Genomic DNA, 16,617 nt, shown 5'->3' with positions numbered 1-16,617 from the left:
ATTTTCTTTCATTCTGAATTGTGTAATTAAATTTTTGAATTTTTGTTGTTAATACTAAAATTATTATTACTAACAAATTATTCTAATTAATTTTTTTACTATGCTCATTATTTTTTTATTCCAGCATTATATATGCTTAAATACTTTTTATTTTGTTAATTTATAAATAATATTTATTTATTCTATAGGTAAGTCCATAATATAAATTAAAAAGGGAAAATTATAATATTAAAAAGTTTTAAAAAAATAAAAAGAAGATAAATGTTTATAATTTAGAGGGTAAAATAGGTATTTGGCAATCCAAAATTTGGAAAATCTAGTTGAGCGACCTTCTGAGTGCAATAAGCATAGTTCAGTGACTTTGTTGTTACAAATAAAAGTAAAATGACTTTAGGAGATAATTTGGGATAGTTGAGTGACCATTTGAGTAATCGGGAAATTTCTTTCAACAGCATTTTGCAACTGACACATATTGATGAGAAGCCCTGCTATCAAATTCTTCATGATTAGAAGATACACAGTGCTGAGGTATCTTGCCCGGTTAGCCTAATAAGTTTTCAAACAGTGTGGGAACTTGTATTTTCTCACAAACAAAAGTGCTGATTCTACTAACATTTTATGGATTCCTGTTTGAAAATTTACATCTGCCTTTTCCTCTTTTGTATGTGCAAAAACTCTTTAACCTCTACATTGGTTGTTGCTCACCTTGTTAGGTCTTATTTCGTGAAGATGCTACAGTGGATGACCTTATTGATGTTATCGAAGGAAATCGTAAATACATGAAGTGTATATATGTCTACAACAAGATAGATGTTGTAGGTATTGATGATGTGGACTGATTAGCCCGACAGCCAAATTACATTGTCATCAGCTGCAACTTGAAGGTATTTCATATTTCATAATGTGTAATAGTTATTTGAGTAATTAAAAAAATAACATCTATGGTCTATGGATATAGCAAGTTTGTTGATGGAGTAGAAAGCTTGTTGATCTAGTCTTATTTGTTAGCAAGGTGCTAGATTTGAAATTTACTACTTTTTCTGCATCTGCGGACTGATATTTATTGGTTCTGAAACGAAGAACATATTTGAACATTATGGATGTGGATTTTTTGGGCTTGTCCAATAAATACATTACATGAAGTTGCAGATTTGTGCTCTCTGGGAAAACCCAGAGAAGTCCTTTCTTTTTGTGTGATTCTAGATGACTTCCAAGGCCTTGCTTTATTAACAAGTCTTATCTCTCTTGCAGCTTGTCCTTCTCCAGATAGCAAGAGCCTTACTTTTCCAGGATCACAGAGATCCTTCCAAGTTGGGTTTCTTCATTTTGAATATGTTCTCTGGGGGGGTCAGTAATTTTACTTTATTTTCCTTTGCATTTTGTTTGAATATATAAACGGAAATTTGAGACTGGTGGATGTGAATCCCTAGATACATTGAATGCACTGTTGCTTGAGTTGGAACTACTCAAACTATCCTTGCTTGCTGACATGCTTTTCAGAGCGCTTCTCATCCATTGCCTTGTCTATATAAATGATCTTGAAACAGCTGAATCTGGACAGACTACTAGCTAAACTGTGGGAAGAGATGGGTCTTTGCATAGCTTATACGAAGCCTCAAGGCCAGCAACCAGATTTCAAAGAGCCTGTGGTTCTTTCTGCTGTATGTCTTATGTCACTTCTGGTCTTTTGGTTGGGGCAGTTTGTTATGTTAAAGAAAGTTCTTTGAACAGATTCCCTCGGCCCCCTTCTTTCTTGTCTCCCTACTTTATTATGAGTTTTTATGATTTCAGGATAGAGGTTGCTGTACTGTAGAAGATTTCTGTAATCACATACATAGGAGCCTTGTTAAGGATGGGGCACAAGTGCACGGCACTGACCTCAGCATTGTGGCCTCAGTCATCTGCTTCAGGATGAAGATGTGGTTCAGATTTCAAGAAAAAAGTAGCTCGGTTATAGGCTTTCAACGTATACTAACTATTAAGTACTATATTAATATCAGCCGTGCCACTTCTTGCTTCATAGCAGTTGTTTCCTAAACTTCACATATCTTGATTTTCAGACACAACAATTTTACATTTCTTAGGGCAGCATGTTTGCTATTTTCTTTTCTTGTATAATTCACTTTGTGCCTTGAATATTCTGTCAATATATCAGCAAGCAACCAAGTTTCTTTTCCTGCTAAAATTAGGAACTTGTCAGAAAGTATATGCAAAACTTGTAGTGGGATTTCTTGAACTTTTTAGCTTACCTTGAGTGTCATCTCACTGTGTGCTCTATGAGACACGCTTGATGCCTATGAGCTATGACATTCAATACATTTTGTTTGTGTTGTGCGGAAGAAGGAAGAAGGAGGTAAAGGCCGGTTCAAAATTGCATTCCAATTAGTTTACTCAGACAGTGAAGCTTTTATATATGTATGTGCTAATTATTGAGGCGTCAAATATTTTTGTTTTTTTGGTAAATTGCAGGAAAGTAATGAGCTATAGCTAGAGGTTACGTTGTTTCTTCATTTGTATGGTGTGACGTTACTCATTGAAGAGTGTAGATACTTTTCACCCTTGTATTCTTTACTTGATTATGATATTACCCTTTGCAGTGTATAAAAATTTGGGACTTATGCCTTCCATCCGAAGACAGATCTTGAGGGCATTGTATATCCAAGTCTTGTCATAATGTCATCCGCAGGCAGTTTCAATGCCACACTCTCCATGAGAAGAAAGATATCTTGATTGGCAACCCAGGAGTCCATATGTATTTCAGTATTTGTAAACATCAAACTGAGGTCCCTTTTCTCTAACTAAATGCAGGTGTGCTGCTAAGAGTTTCCATCTGTTATTGGAACTTTAGATGTCAGCTTCCAACTAGCAACATGTTTTTGCCACAACTGATATGGTTTCAAATTGTAGATGCCTGACGGAATTTTCATCCCATAAAAGTTTCTTCTCATTTTTTCCTGGGTTAGTGTGGAAACAAATACTATCATATTAAGCTTTAAGGAGTACGATTCTCATGATTTATGTTGCCATTTTATATATTTGGGCTTTAGAAGTGGACCGCTGGAAAAAGCAGCAAGTCCAGATAAATTTTTACCAGTTAAAATTGTATGGGTAGGACGCTCCTATTTAACTTATACCCACTTTTTAAAAAAGTTTTAAGTTGTACCCACTTTTTAAACAACTTCAGGCCTCTTTCTCCTTCTCCTTCTCCTCCTCAAGATTTTCCCGTCAACTGCCACTCACCTCCAAGCTTTCAATAGAAAAAGACATTTTGTGAACAGAGCAAGAAACATGCAGATTCTTTCATTATTTTCTGCTCTAGCTGCATGTTAAACTGCTGATGCATAGTTTTTGCACTTCGTCTCCTTTGTTTCTAGTTAGGTGGATGCATGTTTTGCCTAGGCAATGAATTAGCACAAGATACTCATAAATTTATATCACAGTACACATGTTTTTATTTTCAATTACAAAATAATTGAGCTGAAATTCAGCAAATATAAACAAAAACTTCAATTCCTAGAATGCTGAAGTTTAGCAAATACTAAACAAACTTCAGCTCCTAGAATGCTAAAGTTCAGCAATTACAAAACAAAAACTTAAGCCAAAACATGATGTAGTTTTATTGAATTGAAGTTTACCATTGTACTATGAACTGAAGTTTGCGTTTACCTTTGCTACTTCAGGCCCGTATGTCTGAAGTTACCCGAAAAATGGGTACGCTTGCAATTTTTTTGCAAAATAGGTATAAGTTAAGAGGTGACCCAAAAACTGGGTATAGATGCAAATCCCCCTAACAGGTGCATCTCCAACTCATTTATATTTTCTTTTGGATCTCAGAGATCGCTCTCTTCCAATGAAGGGCACACTTTCTTTTTTTCTTTGTAGTCTTTGTATGAATACTGAATTTAATTAGATATAAAAGCCTTGTCGACACCCCAGTAATCATGACCGAAAACGGCGAATACTAGATATTGTGTGTATCGACCCATCCAGCTCTGTAGCTAATGCGCTCAGTATTCTGCTAGGCCTATAGATCTTAATTTTAATGAGACTCCTTGCAAGTGTTGTATCTATCTACATTGGCTTCATTTAAAATATTAAGGCCTTGCTTGAAAATATATAAGAACTCTTGGATGGAAAACAGATGTAGCTTCAAGTCCTCTCGAATTGATAGTCAATCCTATAGACATTACTTCGGTTCTTTTAAATCTTTTTAAAATGGTAGCACACCTCGAATTTTAAGGGGAAAAAAATCCTAAAGAATATTAGGAAAGAGACATATGCGGTTGGATTAGTATAAGTGAAGTTGAAATGAAAAGAATAATGGACTCAACCTCTTACAAAGGAGAGATTCACTACTAGAAATCCAAAAAAAAGCGACCACAAAAAGCGACCAACTTATTGGCCAAAAAGAGACCAAATAGCGACCAAAATGGGCTGGTCGATATTAAGTTGGTCCCTTTTGTGATGACCCAAAATGTCATCTTTAAATTAAATAATTATCTCGGTGTTTTAAGAACTTGAAAAGAGCTATCAATAATTTCTCAACTTGCGTGCGCAGTCCGTATAATTTCTGGAAGGTTTTTGTATGAAGAATAGATTAAATTATGAATTAGAACTTTAAAACTCAACTGAGTTGACTTCGGTCAATATTTTGAGCAAACGAACCCGGATCCAAGATTTGACGGTCCTAGGAGGTCCGTAGGAAAATATGGGACTTGGGCGTATACCCGGAATTGAATTCCGAGGTCTCAGGCCCGAGAAATGATTTTTTGAGTAAAATTGTTTTCTAAAAATATTTAACGAAAATGGAAATGAAATTTGATTAGAAAGTGATGGTATCGGGCCCATATTTTGGATCCGGTGTCCGGTAGAGGTTTTATATATGGTTTAAGCACTTTCTGTAAAGTTTGGTTGAAAACGGACGTCGTTTGACGTGTTTCGGACTCAAAATGGAAAATTTGATGATTTATGAAATTTGAAAGAATTCTTGGATTTTAAAGCTTAATTCGTGGTATATGATGTTAGTTTGGCGATTTGATCGCACGGTTAAGTTTGTAGGATGTTGTTGAGTTAGTACATGTGTTTGGTTAGGAGCCCCGAGGGCTCGGGAGTGTTTCGGAGGTGTCTCGGAGTGATTTCGGAATTGGGAAACTAGCAGAAAATTTGCAGAAATAGTACCCCGTGAATAGTACCAATGAACAGTACCAATGAACAGTACCCAGTGTACAGTACCCCGTGAACAGTATCGTCGAGGTTAGGCTAGGCACTTACCAGCACATGGGGTCGGTTGTGCTGATACTACACTCTACACTCTTTTGTGCAGATCCCAGTGTTGTAGACTTCGAACCGCAGTGAGATTGTTGTTTTCTTGTTCATCACGCGATCCGAGGTAGTCCTGCAGGCGTCCGCAGGCCTTGGCGCGTCTCCTTCTATCTACTATTCTTGTTTCTTTCATGTATTTCCAGAGACAGTATTGTATTTATTTCTTTCAGACCTTTATTTGTAGTACTCTTAGACAGTCTGTGAAGTTGTGACACCAGTCTTGGGTAGATTTGTTATGGTTTGGTATTAGCAGTATTATTAAATCTCTACAATGCAGTCTTCCGCTTATTCAATTCTGTTGTTATCTAATTGTTGGCTCTTAACCGTTATCGGATTAAAAAATGGAAATAAGGTAGATAGTTCAGTTGGTTGGCTTGCGTAGCTTTTACTAGTAGGCACCATCACAACTTCCGGGGGTGGGAAATTCGGGTCGTGACAAGTTGGTATCAGAGCTCTAGGTTACATAGGTCTCACAATTCACAGACAAACTTAGTAGAGTCTGAGGGATCGGTACAGAGACTTTTGTATTTATCCCCTAGAGGCTACAGAGTTAGGAAAAGTTTCACTCCCATTCTTCTCTGTCGTGCAATTTTGTTATCTCATTGCTAAATTGAAACCTCTACTCTTGTCCTTTCACAAATGGCGAGGTCACATGCCTCTTTTTCAGCCAAACAATGTCACAGACCGGTGATAGATCAATTACGTCTTCGGAGACTTTGCGGAGGCTGGATAGGTCTCACCAAGCTCTTCGCTACCACTTTCAGCGGTGCATCTTTTGAGGACCCGCGGGATTTTCTTGACCGCTGCTATGAAGTATTGCAGAACGTGAAGATAGTCGAAAGCGATGGGGTTGATTTTGCTGTGTTGGAGATGACAAGTAGAGGTAGTGGAAAGATAATGTATTTACTAGACCAGTTGTGGTTCCGCCGGAAGAAGTAGACGTATCAAAAGACCACCTAATGAATCATGTTGGGGTTCAACGTACCTTGACGTCTGGTTGATTTATTTGAGTTGTGAAGGTCAAATATTGTAGATTATCGGATGTTGTGACATATGGCTTCGTGCCAAGTGAGGGGAGTCCACTATCTATGATCAAATTGCAGGGTCGTGTGTTATACCGATTTTGGCCTGAGATGTATTTATGTGGTATTGAAAGGTTTTCCAAAACTTGTATATGATCAAGAGCTGAGATTTGAATGGGATGATGATGAGACTTGAGATATTCCCGCGTCCTTAATAATTCTACATTTCAGTATCAACGGGGTCATGAAAACATATTCAGTATACTCGTAGTGTTTAAGTTAATCACAACACTCGCATGGGGTAGTCATATTTTAATGTACCAGTGGCATGAAATTTCTTGCAATGGTTATTTAAGTTATCCGGTACAGACCTAGTATGAGCAGCCAAACTGCGGATGGGTTGTTATGAAAATGGAGATATTAGGAACATCTTGAAAAATTATCCTATACTTGGAAGAGGCATATTTCATCAAAGCACTCAGGCTACGTGCCCCATTGCAGTTACTACTCCACTTACATGACCAACCATAGGTAGGGGTCAGGATATTAGAGGTGGAGGTGAGACTCCTAGAGGTGGAAACCCAGTCCGTTGATATGTTTTCCTTGGTATGGCTGAGGTTGCTACACCAGACGGTATCATTATAAGTACGGTCTCGAATTATTATAAACTCAAAATTTCCTTAACTTGATTCGGTTTTGAGTATCGAGGAAAGTTCTCCTATTGTGCTCCACTTATGAGTGAGCTTCATAATTCTTAAACCTACATATGTGAATACTTCTGCTGGGAGATTATATGGAGATAGCCATGTCTATCATTATGTGTTGGTCATTAAAAATAGTTGTGAGGCTAAAAGTGACTTTTGTGAATTAATTCGATGAGTTTGATTTAATTTCTAAATAATTGATTTCCATTGTAAATTATATGCCCTACCGGTAAGAGGGATCATTGTATGTTGTGATTTTGTTTAACCGAAATTATTTGAAAGAAGGAAGAAAGGAAATGGAAAATTTTAGTTGGCACAATGTGCAAAATACTTGTGATTCAGAGTTGAGGATGAGATCCTCACATTTTTATATGATATGAAATATTTAAATCGAGCTACAAGCTGCGGTGGATGTTATATAAGGACGAGGTCCTGGTGGTGAAAATTTTATGTGTTTAAATTCTCCTTTTGTGAAATTAAAATTTGTGTTGTAGCACTTGTAGGGAGTCATGCCTATTAGGCTTATTTGAAAATTCTTGTATGAATATTTCTGTGTATAATTTGCCAAAATTGTATTGTAACTATTGAGTTTTAGCCTACAAGGTGAGAGCCCAGGTGGTGTTAAATTGTGATTCGTTACTTCGGGTAAGTAATTATAAGATCCCCATGCCTTGTTGTTAGTAATTTGGAGGTTTGAAACAAAATTTTGTTAACATGAGGTTAATTGGAGATATTGTAATCTATTATGAACAACCATTAAGACCAGAGATGTGGTATGGTCATACATATGGTGCGTTTTATGTCAAGATATCATTGTGATAATGTCGTGCTTGTAATGCGGAGATTAGTGTTATTGATATATACTTTGTGTTGCGTTGTTGGGTTGTGGACATATTGTTAGGAGTTGTTTTGGTGTTACTCTGACAGGTGGATAGGCCCAATTACAGGGAAAACTCTGCCGAAATTTCTGAAAAAATTGGGAGTTAGAAAGATTTGGGATATTGAGATGTGCAAAAAAAGAGATAAGTTACATTATGTGTTTGAAGAGGGACTCTACTTCTCATTTAAGGACGAATGACCCTAAGTGGGGGAGAATGTAATACCCCGTATTTGATGGGTGCGTAGGCACGAGTTGCTATAGCCAGTCGGAACTAATATCGTATGTTGACGTAAAAATCGGACCTTTCTAGAAATGATTGGAGTGTAAGAAATTTGGTCTTGAAGTTTACGAATATGGATAAAGAAAATGATCTCAATTGAAATGGTGTTGTCGGACTTATGTCGAATGCGATAGTGTGGGATCAACCGCGAATAATTGTGTAAAAGTAAAATCATCAATTTGATAACTTGAGAATAATTCTTAATACGTTCGAGGACGAACGTTTGTTTTAGAGGTCCCTTTTGTGATGACCCAAAATGTCTTCTTTAAATTAAATAATTATCTCGGTGTTTTAAGAACTTGAAAAGAGCTATCAATAATTTCTCAACTTGCGTGTGCAGTCCGTATAATTTCTGGAAGGTTTTTGTATGAAAAGTGGATTAAATTATGAATTAGAGCTTTAAAACTCAACTGAGTTGACTTCGATCAATATTTTGAGCAAACGAACCCGGATTTAAGATTCGATGGTCATAAGAGGTCCGTGGGAAAATATGGGACTTGGGCGTATGCCCGGAATCGAATTCCGAGGTCTCAGGCCCGAGAAATAAATTTTTGAGTAAAATTGTTTTCTAAAAATATTTAAGGAAAATGGAAATGAAATTTGAGTAGAAAGTGATGGTATCGGGCCTGTATTTTGGTTCCGGTGTTCAGTACAGGTTTTATATATGGTTTAAGCACTTTCTGTAAAGTTTGGTTGAAAACGGACGTCGTTTGACGTGTTTCGGACTCAAAATGGAAAATTTGATGTTTTAAGAAATTTGAAAGAATTCTTGGATTTTAAAGCTTAATTCATGGTATATGATGTTAGTTTGGCGATTTTATCGCACGGTTAAGTTTGTAGGATATTGTTGAGTTAGTACATGTGTTTGGTTAGGAGCCCCGAGGGCTCGGGAGTGTTTCGGAGTAATTTCGGACTTGGGAAACTAGCAGAAAATTTGCAGAAATAGTACCCCGCAAACAGTACCAATAAACAGTACCCAGTTTACAGTACCCCGTGAACAGTATCCCGTGAACAATAAAAACGCATGAATAGTGCCCCCGAAAATTCTGGGCAGTTAAAGGACGAACAACACGTTTTTTGTTTTTCATTTTTTTGAGTTTCAAACTCGGATTTTGGGCGATTTTGAGGTGTTCTTCACGATTTCAACTCAAGTAAGTGTCCTATACTCGAAAGTGTTTATATTACATAAATTCATGGTTATTTTCATCGTTTAATTCAGATTTAAATGGAAGAAATCAAGATTTTTGCAAAATCTTCCAAAAATGAAAATTTTAGAGTTGGAGGTCGAGTTGTTATCGGAATTTGATAAAATTTATATGGGTGAACTCGTGGTTGAATGGATTATCGGATTTTGTAAGTTTCGTCGGAATTTGAGACGTGGGCCCCACGAGCGATTTTGAGTTAAATTTCGGATTTTGTTGGAAAATTAGTATTTTCATATGGAATTAATTCGTACGATTTATATTGAGTATATTGAATTATTATGACCAGATTTGAAGCTTCGAACGAATTCGTGAGGCAAAGGCTTGTTGGAATTTTGAATTGGTTGCAAAGCGAGGTAAATGTTTGGTCTAACCTTAGTTTGAGGGATTAGGAGTTGTGTCTTAATTGCTACATGTTAATTGTAGAGTACGACGTACAGGCATGGTGACGAGTATCTAAACGTTGGTGTCAAGCATGTCCGTGAGTCTTGTGCCAGGATATTTGTTTGATATCATTGTTGCCTTGCCAGGATGTTTGTTTTGATAGTATTGTTCCCTTGCCGGGATGTTGTTGAAATATTATTGTTCCCTTGATGGAAAGTTGTTATATTGCCCTTGTTCCCTTGCCGGGATTCCTTGTGATTATTGTTGGCTTGTAACTGGGAGCGGGTGGTACGCCTACCACAAGATATATAATGAAATGGGAGCGGGTGGTATGTCTACCACAAGATATAATGAAATGGGAGCGGGTGGTACGCCTACCACAAGATATAATAAAATGGGAGCGGGTGGTACGCCTACCACAAGATATAATGAAATGGGAGCGGGTGGTACGCCTACCACGAGATACATGAAATGGGAGAGGGTGGCACGCCTGCCACGAGATACATGAAATGGGATCGGGTTGCACGCCTGCAACAAAATGTGAAAAGAAAGTGAAATATGCTTTTGTTTCCCTTATTCTCGTTAGTGATTGGATTTTGATTCCTTTATAATTCTCTTGATATTCTATTTTTACTTTTTTTATATATGTTCAATACTCTAAATTTCAACAATTGTTACATTTTTTTTTTAACTCAATTTATTTCTCAACTAAATTTTCCTTAAACCGTTTGAGGTTGTACTTTACAAAAAAAAAGGAATTTCTACTATATTTTGATTTATTGATTTCTCGTATTAAAGGTGAAGGATTCATTCGATATTGTACTTTAATTGAAAAGGGTATCTTCTTTATCAAATGATTTCTAAAAATAACTTCATATTTTCTTGTTGATTTCCTAATTGGGTTGGAAGTTGTACTCTACTTTATGTTAAGTGAATGAGGCGTCACAAGGTGACATTTACTCGAAAGAATTATATTCGAAAGATGCTTATTTGAAAGATATTTTATTTAAAGGAAATATATTCGATATATATTCATTGAAAAGCATATTATCTTGGAGATTATTACTTGAAGGATTTATAGGCGAAAGATTTATATTTGAAGGACTTGATGAATTGATTGCACTTGTATCTATTATTTGTTGAGAAACATTTATGGTGTTCTTGTGGTCTGCTATTTACATCACTGGTTGGTCATTGTTGTCATCATTGTTATTTGCTTCCTATTATTTTTGTATGCTATATTGCACAGGTTTATTTGGTAGTCTGGTCCTAGCCTCGTCACTACTTCGTCGAGGTTAGGCTAGGCACTTACCAGCACATGAGGTCGGTTGTGCTGATACTACACTCTGCACTCTTTTGTGCAGATCCCAGTGTTGTAGACTTCGGACCGCAGTGAGATTGCTGTTTTCTTGTTCATCAGGCGATCCGAGGTAGTCCTGCAGGCGTCCGCAGGCCTTGGCGCGTCTCCTTCTATCTACTATTCCTGTTTCTTTCATGTATTTCCAGAGACAGTATTGTATTTATTTCTTTCAGACCTTTATTTGTAGTACTCCTAGACAGTCTGTGAAGTTGTGACACCAGTCTTGGGTAGATTTGTTATGGTTTGGTATTAGCAGTATTATTAAATCTCTACAATGCAGTCTTCCGCTTATTCAATTCTGTTGTTATCTAATTGTTGGCTCTTAACCATTATCGGATTAAAAAATGGAAATAAGGTAGATAGTTCAATTGGTTGGCTTGCGTAGCTTTCACTAGTAGGCACCATCACGACTCCCGAGGGTGGGAAATTCGGGTCGTGACATTGTCACTAATGAGAAGAACAATTAAAGGCACACTCTACCGGGTACCGTGTCTTAGTTATTCTTGGTGGAAGTTCCATTGCATGTCTAATAAAGTCATCAATCCCTTCTACAAAATCCTCCCGCAATCTAAAATTCCAGTACATAAACCAAAATTTCAATTCATATAAGTTGAGACGTTTTAATTCATTGTTAATATATATACATGCATATGAGTAGGTTATAAGTCGATGAATCAATTTACAAGTGTATCAATACCTAAAAGAACCCGTCCCTGTGTTCCGAGCGCTTCATGTTCTTATATATATATATATATATATATATATATATATATATATATATATATAGCTTATATACTATATACTATATTGTACTATATATATCGAATATACCTTGATATATAATACACTATACTATATATATAGTATAGTGTATTATATATTACACTATACTATACACTTAGTATATATAATACATTTAATATATATATACTATACTATACTATGCACTAAGTATTAGTGCATTATCTAATATTATATCGAAGATAGCTTATATATGTATATATATATACATACATACATAAATTAATTGATATAAGTTGAGACGTTTTAATTCATTGTTAATATATATATATATATATATATATATATATATATATATATATATATATATATATATATATATATGCATATGAGTGGGTTATAAGTCGATAAATCAATTTACAAGTATATCAATACCTAAAAGAACCCGTCCTTGTGTTCCGAGCGCTTTATGTTCTATATATATATATATATATATATATATAGAGAGAGAGAGAGAGCTTATATACTATATACTATATTATACTATATATATCGAATATACCTTGATATATAATAAACTATACTATATATATATTATAGTGTAATATATAATACACTTAGTATATATACTATTATACTATACTATGCACTAAGTATTAGTGCGTTAGCTAATATTATATCGAATATAGCTTATCTATATATATATATATATATATATATATATATATATGCATATGAGTGGGTTATAAGTCGATAAATCAATTTACAAGTGTATCAATACCTAAAAGAACCCGTCCTTGTGTTCCGAGCGCTTCATATTCTTACATATATATATATATATATATATATATATATATATATATAGAGAGAGAGAGAGAGAGAGAGAGAGAGAGAGAGAGAGCGCTTATATACTATACTATATTATACTATATAAATCGAATATACCTTGATGTATAATAAACTATACTATATATATAGTATAGTGTATTATAATACACTTAGTATATATAATATACTTAGTATATATATATACTATACTATATATATATATATATATATATATATTAATTGATATAAGTTGAGACGTTTTAATTCATTGTTAATATATATATATATATATGCATATGAGTGGGTTATAAGTCGATAAATCAATTTACAAGTGTATCAATACCTAAAAGAACCCGTCCCTGTGTTCCGAGCGCTTCATGTTCTTATACACAATATAGTATATAGTATATAAGCTATATATATATATATATATATGCATATGAGTGAGTTATAAGTCGATAAATCAATTTACAAGTATATCAATACCTAAAAGAACCCGTCCTTGTGTTCCGAGCGCTTTATGTTCTTCTTATATATATATATATATATATATATATAGAGAGAGAGAGAGAGAGAGCTTATATACTATATACTATATTATACTATATATATCGAATATACCTTGATATATAATAAACTATACTATATATATATTATAGTGTAATATATAATACACTTAGTATATATACTATTATACTATACTATGCACTAAGTATTAGTGCGTTAGCTAATATTATATCGAATATAGCTTATCTATATATATATATATATATATATATATATATATGCATATGAGTGGGTTATAAGTCGATAAATCAATTTACAAGTGTATCAATACCTAAAAGAACCCGTCCTTGTGTTCCGACCGCTTCATATTCTTACATATATATATATATATATATAGAGAGAGAGAGAGAGAGCGCTTATATACTATACTATATTATACTATATATATCGAATATACCTTGATGTATAATAAACTATACTATATATATAGTATAGTGTATTATAATACACTTAGTATATATAATATACTTAGTATATATATATACTATACTATACTATGCACTAAGTATTAGTGCATTAGCTAATATTATATTGAATATAGCTTATATATATATATATATTAATTGATATAAGTTGAGACGTTTTAATTCATTGTTAATATATATATATATATATATATATATATGCATATGAGTGGGTTATAAGTCGATAAATCAATTTACAAGTGTATCAATACCTAAAAGAACCCGTCCCTGTGTTCCGAGCGCTTCATGTTCTTATATATATATATATATATATATATATATATATATAGCTTCATGTTCTTATATATATATATATAGCTTATATACTATATACTATATTATACTATATATATTGAATATACCTTGATATATAATACACTTAGTATATATACTAGTATAGTGTATTACATATTACACTATACTATACACTTAGTATATATAATACATTTAATATATATATACTATACTATACTATGCACTAAGTATTAGTGCAGTATCTAATATTATATCGAATATAGCTTATATATGTATATATATATACATACATACATAAATTAATTGATATAAGTTGAGACGTTTTAATTCATTGTTAATATATATATATATATATATATATATATATATATATATATATATATGCATATGAGTGGGTTATAAGTCGATAAATCAATTTACAAGTGTATCAATACCTAAAAGAACCCGTCCTTGTGTTCCGAGCGCTTCACGTTCTATATATATATATATATATATATATATATATAGAGAGAGAGAGAGAGAGAGAGAGAGAGAGAGAGCTTATATACTATATACTATATTATATTATATTATACTATATATATCGAATATACCTTGATATATAATAAACTATACTATATATATATTATAGTGTAATATATAATACACTTAGTATATATACTATTATACTATACTATGCACTAAGTATTAGTGCGTTAGCTAATATTATATCGAATATAGCTTATATATATATATATATATGCATATGAGTGGGTTATAAGTCGATAAATCAATTTACAAGTGTATCAATACCTAAAAGAACCCGTCCTTGTGTTCCGAGCGCTTCATATTCTTACATATATATATATATATATATATATATATAGAGAGAGAGAGAGAGAGAGAGAGAGAGAGCGCTTATATACTATACTATATTATACTATATATATCGAATATACCTTGATGTATAATAAACTATACTATATATATAGTATAGTGTATTATAATACACTTAGTATATATAATATACTTAGTATATATATATACTATACTATACTATGCACTAAGTATTAGTGCATTAGCTAATATTATATTGAATATAGCTTATATATATATATGCATATGAGTGGGTTATAAGTCGATAAATCAATTTACAAGTGTATCAATACCTAAAAGAACCCGTCCCTGTGTTCCGAGCGCTTCATGTTCTTATATATATATATATATATATATATATATATATATATATATAGAGAGAGAGAGAGAGAGAGAGAGAGAGAGAGTATATACTATATTATACTATATATTATCGAATATACCTTGATGTATAATAAACTATACTATATATACAGTATAGTGTATTATATAATACACTTAGTATATATATACTATACTATACTATGCACTAAGTATTAGTGCATTAGCTAATATTATATCAAATATAGCTTATATATATATAGCTTATAAACTATATATATATATATATATATATATATACATCTATTAATTGATATAAGTTGAGATGTTTTAATTCATTGTTAATATATATATAAAAAAGTGATTTTTAATTTTGACCATTATTGACCTGAAAAGAGACCAACTTCGGCTAAATATACATAAATTTAAATTAGCGACCAAAGTTGGTTGCGAAATTTAAATCAGATTTATTTATATTTTATATAATATTTAAAATAATAATATAATTATTAAACATTAGAACTTGGTCCCAGATTAGTGACCAAAGTTGGTCTCAATTTTTTTAAGCGACCAACTTTGGTCGCTAAATTTGAATTATATTTTTTTATATTTTATAATTTTTTAAATAAAAATATAATTATTAAAAGTTTATAACTGGGTCCCATTTTTGGCGACCAAAGTTGGTCGCTATCTGCTTACCCCTTAATTGGCGACCAACTTTAGTCGCTAATTTTAAATTATATTTATTTATATTTTATAATTTTTTAAAATAATATTATAATTATTATAATTTTATAAGTGAGTCCCCATGTAGCGACCAACTTTGGTCTCTAATCTCAGTATACCTTTGATCAAGCAAGTCTGACCATTTCGGTCAATATTTTCCTGAAATTAGCGACCAAGTAACGACCAATCTTGGTCGCTAATCTATATCTAATAATTATTTTATTATTTTTGCCAATTTAGCGACCAACTTTGATCGTTTTTCTTGACAGATCAACTTTGATCGCTAAAATTTGATCGCTTTTTTCCGTAATTCTAGTAGTGATTGAACTTATGAAGTCTTGTTTCTGTAACAGACCAATAAACATACTCATTTGGCGTAAATTAGTTATTTTTTCAAATCTTGGCTTGTCACATGAGTCTGACCGAAAGGCAATCAATCAAATTTGATAATGAGTTTTTCAGCAAGCCTAGTTACACATAGCAAAGTCCAAGGGATTTAGACAATTTTTATATTATAGTAGGCCACAATCTTCTATGATTAACACTTCTCCCTAAAATTTAGTGTAGAAGAACAGTGAGATTTAAGCAGCGGACATGACTCATTACTACATTGCGAATACTACCCTTTTTGTTTTCCTCTTTTTTGTTCCCTCTTTTCACAGAGTCCACTTCTTCGTAATTTTAATAATGTCGTAGTGCGTAGAAA

At 33.1% G+C, this 16,617-nt stretch overlaps 1 protein-coding gene across 4 annotated transcripts; it reads left to right on the top strand.

Annotated features, from left to right (window-relative positions):
* Positions 1 to 606: 606 nt before the first annotated feature.
* LOC104217587 (ribosome-interacting GTPase 1-like) lies at positions 607 to 2,935 on the top strand. Of its 4 annotated transcripts, none has more exons than XM_070160606.1 (5): positions 607 to 884; positions 1,267 to 1,347; positions 1,548 to 1,661; positions 1,792 to 1,966; positions 2,598 to 2,935. In XM_070160606.1, the coding sequence occupies exons 2-5, from the start codon at positions 1,333 to 1,335 to the stop codon at positions 2,672 to 2,674; spliced, it is 381 nt and encodes a 126-aa protein (XP_070016707.1). In that variant the 5' UTR covers positions 607 to 884; positions 1,267 to 1,332; the 3' UTR covers positions 2,675 to 2,935. The 4 variants fall into 4 exon arrangements, with proteins under 4 accessions (XP_070016707.1, XP_070016708.1, XP_070016705.1 ...); XM_070160607.1 differs by having other exon boundaries at positions 1,252 to 1,347; positions 1,562 to 1,661; XM_070160604.1 differs by having other exon boundaries at positions 1,252 to 1,347.
* Positions 2,936 to 16,617: the final 13,682 nt, after the last annotated feature.

Source organism: Nicotiana sylvestris, chromosome 10, assembly GCF_000393655.2.
Source record: "Nicotiana sylvestris chromosome 10, ASM39365v2, whole genome shotgun sequence".
In the NCBI taxonomy this organism is placed as follows: Eukaryota; Viridiplantae; Streptophyta; class Magnoliopsida; order Solanales; family Solanaceae; genus Nicotiana; species Nicotiana sylvestris.
This window is presented reverse-complemented; position numbering and strand designations above follow the sequence as displayed.